Source organism: Cervus canadensis, chromosome 2, assembly GCF_019320065.1.
Source record: "Cervus canadensis isolate Bull #8, Minnesota chromosome 2, ASM1932006v1, whole genome shotgun sequence".
Classification (NCBI taxonomy): domain Eukaryota; kingdom Metazoa; phylum Chordata; class Mammalia; order Artiodactyla; family Cervidae; genus Cervus; species Cervus canadensis.
Genome location: NC_057387.1, coordinates 20,869,394 through 20,883,452, shown reverse-complemented (window position 1 = coordinate 20,883,452; position 14,059 = coordinate 20,869,394). Strand labels below are relative to the sequence as shown.

The 14,059-nt window shown below is 44.4% G+C and overlaps 1 protein-coding gene across 1 annotated transcript; it reads right to left on the bottom strand.

The window, feature by feature from the left end:
- Positions 1-5,173: 5,173 nt before the first annotated feature.
- Positions 5,174-6,340, bottom strand: LOC122427388 (late cornified envelope protein 3B-like). The gene is made up of 2 exons (XM_043446829.1): positions 6,282-6,340; positions 5,174-5,743 (listed from the first exon to the last, which is right to left on the bottom strand). The coding sequence occupies exon 2, from the start codon at positions 5,720-5,722 to the stop codon at positions 5,459-5,461; it is 264 nt and encodes an 87-aa protein (XP_043302764.1). The 5' UTR covers positions 5,723-5,743; positions 6,282-6,340; the 3' UTR covers positions 5,174-5,458.
- Positions 6,341-14,059: the final 7,719 nt, after the last annotated feature.

Here is a 14,059-nt window from a genome sequence, read left to right as displayed (position 1 = left end):
GGGTTGGCTGGATGTGAGGGATGGGGAACCCCAAAATATCTTTGGAACTTCCAGGACTGGGAACTGAGACTTGGTGTCAATGCAGGAATTTGGAAATCAGGAGGAAGAGCTGGTGTGATGGGAGAAGATGAGATTTGAATTCCATTTACTGACCAATTGCTGATGTTTTAATAATAGCAATAACAACAATAGTGAAGATGATGACTACCATTTGCATGCTTGCGTGCTGAGTCGCTTCAGTGGTGTCCAACTCTTTGAGAATGGACTGTAGCCCACTAGGCTCTTCTGTCCATGGTATTCTCTAAGCAAGAATACTGAAGTGGGTTTCCATGTCCTCCTTCAGGGGATCTTCTTGACCCAGGGATCAAACCTGCTTTGAACCTGCATCTCTTATGTCTCCTGCATTGGCAGGTAGGTTCTTTACCACTAGCACCACCTGGGAAGCCCAACTACTCTTTACTAAACACTACCTCTGTGTTAGAGACTGTGGTTTTTTTGTGTGTGTGTGTATGTGTGTGTGCCACACCATGTGGCATGTGGGATCTTAATTCCTGGACCAGAAATCAAACCCAAGCCTTCTGCATTGGAGGGCGGAGTTTTACCCACACAGGTCCACCAGGGATGTCTGAAACTGTGTTTTTTGATACACTGATCTCATTTATTTTTCACAGCCCTCACTTGCTGTGAGGGGGATGCTAAAAGTATCATTCACTTAGAGATAAAGGACTGGAAGCTCAGAGGAGTTAAACAATTTGTCCGGGCTTACACTTAAACAATAGCAGAATATGGGAATAAAATTTGGGTGTATTTGACTCTATATATATGGGCTTCCCTGGTGTCTCAGACAGTAAAGAATCCACCTGCAATGCAGGAGACCTGGGTTTGATCCCTGGGCTGGGAAGATCCCCTGGAGGAGGATATGGCAAAGCACTCCAGTGTTCCTGCCTGGAGAATCCCCATGGACATAGGAGGCTGGTGGGCTAGACTCCATGGGGTCGAAAAGAGTTGGACACGACTGAGCAATGAAGCACACAGACATATTTGACCCCAAAGTTCTTAGACAGTTTCCTTATCTCTGCAGTGACTCTACCATTCTACGCACTTGAAGATCTCATAAACGTAAAGGTTTACATGTCTAAGGTTGCATTTGTTAGTGTTGCTTTGAATCAGCACCTCGTCCTGTCACCCTTCAGCTCAGAAATGATATAACACCACAGTCCACTCTGGAAAAAGCCTGAGGTCAAGGGTCACACTTGGTTGTTCTCTTTCCCGAACCTCTCGACCTCTAGTTGTCATTTCTGTCGCAGACCACTCAGCCACTGGGCTGTGTGCCGGACCCCTCTCGGCTGCTCTCCATGCCTGCCCTCTGTTCTGTCATGACCATGTTTTGCTCTGCACCCTCTCCCTCTGCCTTTGTATCTAACGAAAAGACCCAGGAACAAGGAGGCAGTAAGGAGATCAAAGGAGTCCTTCAGTGACAAATTAAATGAGGAATCCTTGGAATAGAATCTGAGGTTAGGAAGGGAACAAGGGCTCTTACAAAGTGATAAAGTCAATGCTATAGTGCAGAGGTCAGAATCATGTACACGGACAAGAAGTGGGGATGTCCCTCTTATTTAATTTTCTTTTTCATGAGCCTGGTGACTTGCCATGTGAACCATAGCCTGTGACATCCTCCTCATGCCCAGACTCCAGCATCTTCCTGGACGAGGGTTAAGAGTGAAGAGGAGAGCCCTGAGCAGCCTGGATTGGAGAGGACCCAGCGGAGGAAGGACAGATTGTGTCATATTGGCAACACCTCATTGCTTCGCAAGGCTACTGACCACCATCACATCCACCACATCCAAACCTGAGGTTTTTTCCGAACTGAGGTCTTCCCCAAGTTTGTGAAAGCTGTACTGGTGTCTACTAAACACCAGGATTCTCAAACAACTGGAAATATATCTTGCTTTGAGGCCAAGTTTTTCCATCCTGGAACATCAGTGTGTCTGTGTTTATGAGTGTGTTATGTGATGTGTGTGTTAATGTGTTATCTAAACCATAACTCAACATCCTCTGTGCTTCCTGGCTAAGATGTTGTTGTTGTATAGTCACTTAACCGTGTCCGACTCTTTGCAACACACAGAGCTTCCCTGTCCTTCACCATCTCCTGGAGCTTGCTCAAACTCATGTCCATTGAGTCAGTAATGCCATCCAACCATCTCATCCTCTGTCATCCCCTTCTCCTCTTGACTTCAATCTTTCCCAGCATCAGGGTCTTTTCCAGTGAGTCAGCTCTTTGCATCAGGTGACCAAAGTATCTATTGGAGCTTCAGTGTCAGTCCTTCCAATGAATATTCAGGATTGATTTCCTTTAGGATTGACTGGTTTGATCTCCTTGCTGCCCAAGGGACTCTCAACAGTCTTCTCCAGCACCACAGTTTGAAAGCATCAATTCTTTGGCACTCAGCCTGATTTATGGTTCAACACTCACATCCATACATGACTACTGGAAAAATCATAGCCTTGACTAGATGGACCTTTGTTGACAAAGTAATGTCTCTGCTTTTTAATATGCTGTCTGGGTTGGTCATAACTTTCCTGCCAAGGAGTAAGCGTCTTTTAATTTCATGGCTGCAGTCACATCGAGGGATTTAAAGATCTTTTAATTCTATGAACTTACTGTGGACTTACTGTGCCAGTCTGGCTTTAGTTCAGGCACTATTATGTCTTTATTACAGTAAGTTTCCTACATAAGAAGCTTCAAGTTGTGAACTTTCAAAGATGTGAATGTTCATCTGGTTCCACCAAGGAACCAGAGCCTTTGCCATCAACGTCAGACATAAATGGCATTGCAGCCTGCCCTTTGTCTTCTATTGCTGACGATCCTTCAGCTCTACCATCTCCCAGCTCCTCTCTCTCCTTCAGTCAGTAACTCTTCTTGCCTGTTCACTCAATGCCCACCCCTATATGCTAGCCGTTGTTCTTTACTATTGTACTTTACAAGGTACTGTACTATAAAATGTAACATATTTTATTTTTTGTGTTTGTTTCTTTTTTATGTACTATTTTTGTGAAAAGCATTATAAACCTATTAAAGTATGGTACTATATAGCCAATTTTGTAAGTTGGGTAGTTAGGGTAACTTTGTTGGACTTATAAGCAAATTGGACTTAAATGAATGCACTCAGAATGGAATTCATAAGTGTGTAGGAAACACTGTATTATTTTTTTTGTGGTAAAATATACATGGCATAAATTTTACCGTTTTAACCATTTTTAGATGTATATCCATTCATCTGTGAATGGACACTGGGGTTTATTCCACCATTTTGCTAGCATGCAAAGTTCGGCTATGAACTAGGTTGCACAAGTACCTGTGTCCCTGTTTTCAATTCTTTGGGTATATACCTAGAAGTGGAATTCTATGATGTCTTATTGGTTCTTTCTTTATTTTTTTTTTTAAGGACTATCCTGGCTCAAATCTGGCTGATAATTTCTGATTTTCCGTTATTTCACAATTTGCAGTCTTGACTCTCATGTAAAGAGGGGATTTCCGTAGGTGATAAGTAGATGTGGTCAGTTGTTCAACGGCTGGACTTTCTTTTAAAATTAGGGAGAGCACCCTCTATCCCCAGATGGGTGCTCTTGCAGCTATGACTTATGTGGTCTGGAATCCTAGTGATATAGTTAAAAAAGCAATATTAAACACCCTGAGCTGGATTGGAAAAAAGCAGTTTAGAAAGAATTCTCTTACTTGCTATTTATTTATTCACGGTGTCACTTAGTCTTCATTGCTTCGTGTAGGCTTTCTCTAGTTGCAGATAGTGGGGCTACTCTCCAACCGCAGTGTATGGTCTTCTCACTGCAGTGTCTTCTCTGGTCGTGGAGCTTGGTCTCCAGGGCGTAGGCTCAGTAGATGTGGTGCCAAGGCTTAGTTGCCCCCACGGCCTGTGGGATCAAACCCGGGCCCCGAGCATTGGCAGGAAGATTCTTAATCACTAGACCACCAGGGAAGTCCCCTATTACTTGCTTTGAAGCAAATCAGGATAATACGCTGTTTGCATTGATGGTCCTGCTGCCAAGTTGTGTGACCTTGGCAAGTTAAGAAAACATGCAACAATTATGTGTCCATATCTGTAACACAAGCTAAGAGAGAACCGACATCCAAGGGTTGTCAGGAGAAGCATTTGAAAATCTGTATGCCAAACAGTTAAAACTAGGCCTGGCTCACAGTAGGTGCTAGATGAATATTTGATCTTATGATTATTTTCATTTTTAAAACCAACACCATCTCCCATTACCACTTTTCTCTTTTCCCAAATTTTCTTAGGTCAGATGTTTACATGCAGAGTCCGCATCCTATTTCTCCACATCTAGAACCACTCCAGTTTTCACTTTCACCATTTAACTGCCCCCAGATCTTTACTGAAGAAATTGAATTAGTAGTTACCCCTGAGGGCTTCCATTCCTCCCCTGGTCTCTCAACAACTTTTCTGCCGATTTTGGATTCTTCAGCTCCCAATCCCTGTCTCTTCACTGGGGATCCTGGAATTGCCTTTCACGTTCTGGTGGTGGTGGTGACCTCCCTGAAAAGTCTGTTCTGGAGTCAGAGCACTTCTCACACCACTACTTAGTGGGCAATAAGGCCTTTCATTGGTGTGGGGTCAAAACCAGTAACCCCTCTCCCCTTCCTGAACCAACGTAAAGTTTTCCTACAGGCCCTTTTGGAAGAGTTGGAGCTATTAATTTTTCTGGTCTAGAATCAGTATATTATTCCTTATGCAAAGTGGTGGTGCTGGAGGAGCAGAGGGGAGAGAGACTCACAGAGCAGCCTGCTATTGTTTAGTTGCTCAGTCGTGTCCAGCTCTTTTTCGACCCCACAGACTATAGCCCACCAGGCTCCTCCATTTGTGGGATTTCCCAGGCAAGAATACTGGAGTGGGTGGCCATTTCCTTCTCCAGGGGATCTTCCCAATCCAGTGGTTGAACCGGCATCTCCTGCATTGGCAGACGGATTCTTTACCATTGAGCCACCAGGGAAGCCCAAATAAATCTTTTGTGATCCCATGGATTGTTGCCTGCCAGACTCCTCTGTCCATGGGATTTCCCAGGCAAGAATACTGGAGTGGGTTGCCATTTCCTTCTCCCACAGAACAGCCTGCACTGCAGCAAAGTCACAGACAGTCTAGGATGCTGAGGAAACAAAAACTTTATTCTTTCATGGGGTCAGACAAGGGTGACGACAATCAAGGGGGAAGATACTATAATTTCCAGCAGAGATGAGGTGGGTATCCAGTGGGCTCCTGGAGAGTGGATAGCAAGAGCCACTGTGGAGGGCTCAGCTGCTCTCCAGGAGCATCTCAGCACTGGCCAAAGGCTTGGAGTCTGGGGTGCTGGGAGGGAACACACTAGGCTGACAAAGTCCTTGTATTCTTGTTTCCTCTGAAATCACGTGTCTCAGCATCAGGAGGCCAGGTCAGCAGCAGCCTCCAGATCCCTGGCCACAGCCGGAGCGCCCGGACTGCAGACCACCGTCACCATCGCAGGAGCCCGAGCTCTGGCGCCGGCAGCGGTGGGACCTGCGGCGCCTGTGGGGGCCCAGGCAGCAGCCGCCCTCAGAGGTGGGGGCGCAGCCTGAGGAGGCGGGAGGCAGACGCTGGGCTGGGCTCTTTGGGGGGCACTTGGGGGAGGGGCACTTGGGAGGGGGCTGGCACTGCTGCTGGTTCTGCTGGCAGGACATCTCGGCGGGAGGTCAGTGAGCCTGGACACATTCAAGGAGAAAAGATCAGTGCACAAGCTCCAGGCCAGTGTCTCCCCTGCGAGCAGTCTTACTAGCTCCTAATCCTACTAGGAGCCTGTGCTTCTAATCTCAGCTGCCTCCTGAGCTGTGATTTTCAGGAGAAAAGTAGAAATGGATCTCAAATTAAACTGACCTGGCAAGACAGTTCCCTCACTCTCTACTCCTTCCCAGAACGATGCTGCCATCCTCTAAGTGGGCCCCATAGAAACACAGAGGCAAATACACCCCACTGGGAAGTGACCCGCAGAGGATGTCTGTGTGTGTATGTATTTCAGAATGATGAGTGGGGCGATGCTGAGAACCAGGCCTCTGGTGTGTCCCAGACCCCGATTCCTCCCACACAAGTTGTTGCTCACTGTCCCCTGCCCTGCCCCCCGCTGCTCCCCAAAGTCCCCTTCTTACTGCCTCCACAGACACCTCTGCTTCTCTCTTCCCCACCAACCCCAAGTTTGTCTCCGCCACACTCCCTGCTGAGGCTCTGTCCCCTCCAGTCACTCACTGCTGCAGTGGAGGCAGGGGAAAGGATGCTCCCAAGGAAGCTGTGGATGCGGAGCCCAGGGCAGGAGCCCTTTTATTCTGTTCTGGGTGTGTGATGCACGGCCCGAGCATCCTGCTGCTTTCACAACCAGGGGAGGGTGACACACACTCCCATCCTGGGTTTCCAGCTTCTCACCTGCATGTCAGGTAAGAGGGAATCAGGAAATGTGGATGACTACTCCCTAGGTGTGCTGGGGACCTGCCGTTTCTCCTTTCATTCATGCAGCTCAGATGCTTTAATTTCAGCTCTGCCTCTTGCATCTTTGCTGAATGAAGACATGTGAGGATGTAGAGATACATGTGACATATTTCCTGACCTTGAACATTTCAAGTTTAAGTGGACAGACTTCACAGAAACAAACACATACGTCTGATACTGTGAGATTTGTCCTGTGATACAGTTGTCTCCAAATGCCACTATATTTTGGACATCAGTTTCCTACTGCTCTGCATATTTCCAAGGGTAATGATGTTTTCAGATATAACTGGTTCCTGACATCTGGAGATATTGAGTGGCCTGAACCACTGGACCCTGGGGATGAGATGTGTTGGGCAACAGATGTAGGATGGGATGCAGAGAGACCCTTTAAAAGAACTGAGAGAGAATTATATAAATGAGCAGTTTAAGTATCAAAAGGACATACAGTAGTTGAGATCATAAGACTCATACTTATGAGAAAAATCCAGTTTGTCCATAGTTAGCTTCCTGTGAGATACAATGATGTTGATTATAAAAAATAAAATGATCTACTAGTGTGAAATGCTTCAGATGATTGATGAGAGTCATGCAGATGATTTGTTCAATATGATGCTGCAGATGAGGCTGATGATGATGGTGATATTATATACATCACATTTAATGGAACTGATCTGAGAGTTTCTCAGGTTTGTATATGATGATTTTGTATAGAATCTGAATCCCATTTTCCCATTGCATTTTAAAAATGATTTTATTTATCTGTTTATGTTTTTGGCTGTGCTGGGTCTTCGTTGCTGTGCAGGTTTTTCTCTAGTTGTGGCGAGCAGGGGCTACTCCCTAGTTGCTGCGTGCTGACTTCTCGTTGCAGTGGCTTCTCTTGTTGCAGAGCACAGGCTCCAGGGTGCGCAGGCTTCAGCAGTTGCAGCTCCTGCTCTCTAGAGCCCAGGTTCAGTAGTTTGGTGCACAGGCTTAGCTGGGCTTTCCAGGTGGCTCAGTGGTAAAGAATCCACTGTCAATGCAGATGATGCAGGAGATATGGGCTCGATCCCTGGGTCGGGAAGATCCCCTAGAGGAAGGAATGGCAACCCGCTCCAGTATTCTTGCCTAAAAAATTCCATGGAGAGAGGAGCCTGGCAGGCTACAGTCCGTGAGGTCCCAAAGAGTCAGACGTGACTGAGCAACTGAGCATACACGCAAGAGCTTATTTGCTCCATGGCACGTGGGATCTTCCTGGATCAGGGATCAAACTCATGTCTCCCACATTGGCAGAAGGATTCTTTACCACTGAGCCACTAGGGAAGCCCCCCACTGGATTTGTTTTTTCCAAGTACTAGACATGAGTTTGCCATTGATTTCATCTCTACTATCATAATAGCTGCATTTTGCTGTTTGTTTCCAAAAGAATACAGTCCGAAGTACAACAGAAATTTAATTATTTATATTTAAATTAAACACATTTTTAAATGAAATATTTTAATGGTAAATATATGTGATTATTTTCTGTATTTTATTGCTTTTAAGTACAAAATTCCCTATACATATTTGCACTTTACAGCTTACCTACTTTAAAGCCTGGGGGTTCCCTGTTTTATTTTGAGTTGTGTATGGGATAATGAATTGCAGTGGTACATAAAGAATAGTAACTTGGTGACAAGGGAAGGGAGAAGGATCAGAGCTGGCACTGACCTTCCGTGCTGATATTCTCCTGTATTAAGAAGGCATCTCTTGCTGAGGGGATAAGTAGGCTTAGCCCTAGGACTGTGCTGGAGTATCCATTTCCTTCACATTGTTGAGGACCCGCCAATTGATGGTGCATTGGAAGGGATTACTGGTGAATGGTGAAATTGGTCCTTTCTCATTTGAGAATAGTGATAATACTGAAGTGATACATACAGTATCGAAAACCTCATAGCTAGCTCTCCTAGTTTTGCTGGTGATGGAGGCTAAGAGAATGCTAAATGGGAAAGTGGCCATTTTAATGAGGGCATGCTCCTAGGGAGCTCAGATCTTCTAAAGCGCCCATCATGGTTCCTGATCTGTGACTTTGGATGGAGACACCACCTTTTGTCTTTCTTCTCACAGGTTGATATTTGCCCTGAGTCTCATCCCCTTACTAACCGTCCCACCAGCCCTCCTATGTAATTCCTTCTCCTTTAAGTCATTTCCTTTACTTAATAAACTTTTGTTGAGCATCATCTCTATTTCCCATGCAAAGACCACCAGGAGTACACATACAGTAGAACAAAGTTGTGTTGATTGGCTTGCTGCAATGATATAGTACTTAATGGGGAAACATTAAGAGTGCTTGCTAAAAAATTTTGGCTTGTGTTAGGTAATTTTGGGGTAGGGCCCAAGTGAAGTGAAGGTTGCTGAGTCATGTCCGACTCTGCTACCCCATGTACTATACAGTTCGTGGAATTCTCCAGGCCAGAATACTGGAGTGAGTAACCTTTCCCTTCTCCAGAGAATCTTCCCAACCCAGGGATCGAACCCAGGTCTCCTGCATTGCAGGCAGATTCTTTACCTGCTGAGCCACAAGGGAAGCCCAAGGTTCAAGGAAATGAAGTTTTCTTTTGGATGGGGTTCTATAAGAAAGCAGAGGTGCTTCTGTGATAGGGTATCTTAATAATTTTTAATGAGGAAACAGGAGCAATGGGACAAGGCTAAAGGCTAATTGAGTTAGATATTATGAAATTGAGTTGAATAGTATGAAAAGATATGACACTGATAGATGAATACCCTAGGTCAATAGGTGCCCAATATGCTACTGGAGAAGAGAGGAGAAAGAACTCCAGAAAGAATGAAGAAGCTGAGTCAAAGTAAAAACAATGTCCAGTTGTGGATGAGACTGGTGATGGAGGTAAATTCTGATGCAGTAAAGAACAATGTTGCATAGGAACCTGGAATGTTAAGTCCATGAATCAAGGTAAACTGGAAGTGGTCAAACAGGAGACGGCAAGAGTGAACATCGACATTTTAGGAATCAGTGAACTAAAATGGACTGGAATGGGTGAATTTAATTCAGATGATCATTAGATCCACTACTGCGGGCAAGAATCCCTTAGAAGAAATGGAGTAGCCCCCACAGTCAACAAAAGAGTTCGAAGTGTAGTACTTGGGTGCAATCTCAAAAATGACTGACTTCTGTTCATTTCCAAGGCAAACCATTCAATATCACAGTAACCCAAGTCTATGCCCCAACCACTAATGCCAAAGAAGCTGAAGTTGAATAGTTCACTGATGACCTACAAGACTTTCTAGAACTAACACCAAAAAAAAAAGATGTCCTTTTCATCATAGGGTATTGAAATGCAAAAGTAGGAAGTCAGAAGATACCTGGAGCAACAGATAAGTTTGGCCTTGAGTACAAAATGAAGCAGGGCAAAAGCTGATAGAGTTTTGCCAATAGAACACACTGGTCATAGGAAACACCCTCTTCCAACAACATAAGAGACAACTCTACAAATGGACATCATCAGATGGTCAATACTGAAATCAGATTGATGATATTCTTTGCAGCAGAAGATGGAGAAGCTCTATAGAGTTAGCAAAAACAAGACTGGAAGCTGAATGTGGCTCAGATCATGAACTTCTTATTGCAAAATTCAGGCTTAAATTGAAGTAAGTAGGGAAAAGCACTATCCATTCAGGTTTGACTTAAATCAAATCCCTTATAATTACACAGTGGAAGTAACAAATAGATTCAAGGGATTAGATCTGATTGACAGAGTGCCTCAAGAACTATGGGCTGAGGTTTGTAACACTGAAGAGGAGGTGGTGATCAAAACCATCCCCAATGAAAAATATGCAAAAAGACAAAACGGTTGTCTGGGGAGACCTCACAAATAGCTGAGAAAAGAAGGGAAGTGAAAGACAAAGGAGAAAGGAAAGAAATATCCATCTGAATGCAGAGTTCCAAAGAATAGCAAGGAGACATAAGAAAGCCTTCCTCTGAGATCAATGCAAAGAAATAGAGGAAAACAATAGAGATCTCTTAAAGAAAATTAGAGATACCAAGGGAACTTTTCATGAAAAGCTGGTCACAATAAAGTACAGAAATGGTATGGACCTAGCAGAAGCAAAAGATATGAAGAAGAACTATACGAAAAAAGTTCTTAGTGACCCAGACAACCACAATGGTGTGACCACTCATCTAGAGCCAGACATCCTGGAGTGTGAAGTCAAGTGAACCTTAGGAAGCATTCCTACGAACAAATCTAGTGGAGGTGATAGAATTCCAGCTGAGCTATTTCAAATCTTAAAAGATGATACTGTTAAAGTGCTGCACTCAACATGCCAGCAAATTTGGAAAGCTCAGCAGTGACCACAGGACTGGAAAAGGTCAGTTTTCATTCCAATCCCAAAGAAAGACAATGCCAAAGAATGTTCAAACTATTGCACAATTACACTTATCTCACAGGATAGCAAAGTAAGGCTCAAAATTCTCCAAGGTAGGCTTCAACAGTACATGAACCAAGAAGTTTTAGGTGTTCATTCTGTATTTAGAAAAGGCAGAGGAACCAGAGATCAAATTGCCAGTATCCGTTGGATCATAGAAAAAGCAAGAGGATTCCAGAAAAGCATCTACTTCTGCTTTATTGACTACACTAAGACCTTTGACTGTGTGGATCACAATAATCTGTGGAAAATTCTTAAAGATACAGGAATGCCAGACCACCTTACCTGCCTCCTGAGAAATCTGTGTGCAGATCAAGAAGCAACAGTGAGAATCGGACATGGAACAACTGACTGGTTCCAAATTAGGAAAGGAGTATGTCAAGGCTGTATATTGTCACCTTGTTTATTTAACTTATATGCAGAGTACATCATGAGAAATGCCAGGATGGATGAAGCACAAGCTGGAATCAAGATTACTGAGAGAAATATCAATAACCTCAGATATGCAGATGACACCACCCTTATGGCAGAAAGTGAAGAGTAACTAAAGAGCCTCTTGATGAAGACAAAAGAGGAGAGTGAAAAATTGGCTTAAAACTCAACATTCAAAGAACTAAGATTATGGCATCCGGTCCTATCACTTCATGGCAAATAGGTGGGGAAACAATGGAAACAGTGACAGACTTTATTTTCTTGGGCTCCAAAATCACTGCAGATGGTTACTGCAGCTATGAAATTAAAAAGACACTTGCTTCTTGGAAGAAAAGCTACAACCAACCTAGACAGCATATTAAAAAGAGACATTACTTTTTTTGACAAAGATCCTTTTGACAAAGTATAGTCAAAACTGTGGTTTTTCCAGCAGTCATGTATGGATGTGAGAATTGGACTATAAAGAAAACTGACTGCCGATGAATTGATGCCTTCAAACTGTGGTGTTGGAGAAGACTCTTGAGAGTTCCTTGGACTGCAAGGAGATCAAACCAGTCAATCCTAAAGTAAATCAATCCTGAATATTCATTTGAAAGACTGATGGTGAAGCTGAAGCTCCAGTATTTTGGCCCCCTGATTCGAGGAGCCGATTCATTGGAAAAGACGCTGATGCCGGGAAAGATTGAAGGCAGGAGAAGGGGATAACAGAGGATGAGCTGGTTGGATGGCATCATGGACTCGATGGACATGAGTTTGAGCAAGCTCTGGGAGATAGTGAAGGACAGGGAAGCCTGGCTTTCTGGAGTCCATGGGGTTGCAAAGAGTGGGACACAACTGAGTGACTGAAGTGAACTGAAAGATCTAATTCATAGAGAAGGAGCATTTCTTTATGTTGGCTGAGAAAAGGTGACGCTGGTCATTTTTGTGGTTTGGCCAGCACCTTGTTTTTTTGGTTCTCAGAGGGTTCTTGTTTTTATCTTACTCCCTCATGGTCACAGTGTTGACTATCTGATGTTCTCTGAACTTGTTTTTATTTGGCTGGAGAATATATAGCTTAACTGTTAGATCTAGGGCAGCTTATTGACAGCAATCTGGGTCTGCTCTTTTCTCAGTAATAATTATAGGCCAGTCACCATGATCAGCATGGCAATAGAGCAGTGAGAAGGAGGGTATGGTATCTTCCTTAAGGGAGCATGCAGTTTAGCAGGCTGAGCAAACATAGAATTATTTATATCAGCTATGAAAGTGAAAGTGAAAGTTACTCAGTCGTGTCCAACTCTTTGTGACCCCATGGACTATATAGCCCATGGAATTCTCTAGGCCAGAATACTGGAGTGGGTAGCCTTTCCCTTCTCCAGGTGATCTTCTCAAACCAGGGATTGAACCCAGGTCGCTACAAGGGAAGCCCAAGAATACTGGAGAGGGTAGCCTATCCCTTCTCCAGCAGATCTTCTGGACCTAGGAATCGAACTGGGGTCTCCTGCATTGCAGGCAGATTCTTTACCAACTGAGCTATCTGGGAAGCCCTTACCAACTATAACGGTCACTGTACAGAATTCAAGTGCCATGGGGCACATGAAAAATAAGCTGTTGGGGTTTAGACTTCGCTGCAAAAATGAATGAATGTTTATATCTCTGTATGTTGTGGTGATCAGATGCGAGGCTTGTTCTCATGAAAGAAGGAAGCATGGAAGCCATTTCCCCACCATGGATGGCAACTCTGAGTCATTGGTGGGGGTAGGGCTTGGGCGTGGAATGTAGGGCAGTGGGTGCAATAGTGGATGAGAGAGGAGGGAGCAATTTGTGAAAAAGTAACACAAGTCACACATTTTGGGATAGTTTCAAAGGATCAAATTATCCTTGTCAATGACTGTCAATGGGCAGTTTTCCATGTTCTTCATGAAACATCAGTGGAGGACTCTCAATAGGGCTTTGCCCTAGCCCCATCCCTGTCTGCCTGTCTTGGATGATTCCACAGAAGATCTGGAGACAGAGCTCATTAATCTCACCTCCACCCTGATGAGTTGCTCCTGTCTCTCACCCCTTCTTTTTCTCATGAGATCAGGTGCTCTGCAAGCCCCACAAGCAGAGCTGACATCCTGTGATGACAGAGAACAGTCATAAGATCATGGCCTGGTCACTTCCCCCAGAGTACCTGGGCAACTCCCCGAGAGTCGCCAATCTCAGGAGACCCATCCCGAGGAGCCTTGGCTTCCTGCGGCCCAGAGACATCAAGGAAATAAAGAGACGGGTGTGACTGGATGAATCTTGGGACAATTTCATGACTTAGTCATTACAATTGGTAATTATAGGAACAGGAGGTGCAGGATCTCAAGTTTAACTCCTTGGAGTGTATTTTGGACATTTCATATAGTCAGTCAAGGATGAATCAACAAATGAAAAATCCTTTGCTTACAACTCACAGTTGCTGCTCAGTTCTGGCTCCTCCCACCCCCACAATTCCTTCCATGGCAAGCAGCTTAGTCTTTCTTTTTCTTTCTTTAATACTTTTATTTGCTTATTTTTGGTTGCACTGGGTCTTCTTCATTGCTACACCTCAATCTTCTCTAGTTGTGGTGAGTAGGTTCTACTCTCTAGTTGTAGTGTGTGAGCTTCTCTTTGGCTTCTCTCATTCTGGAGAACAGGCTCTAGGCACATGGGCTTCAGTAGTTGCAGCTCATGAGCTCAGTAGTTGTGGCATGGGGACTTAG

Coding starts and splice junctions, on each gene's coding strand:
- LOC122427388 (XM_043446829.1), bottom strand. CDS start 5,722: ATGTCCTGCCAGCAGAACCAGCAGCAGTGCCAGCCCCCTCCCAAGTGC.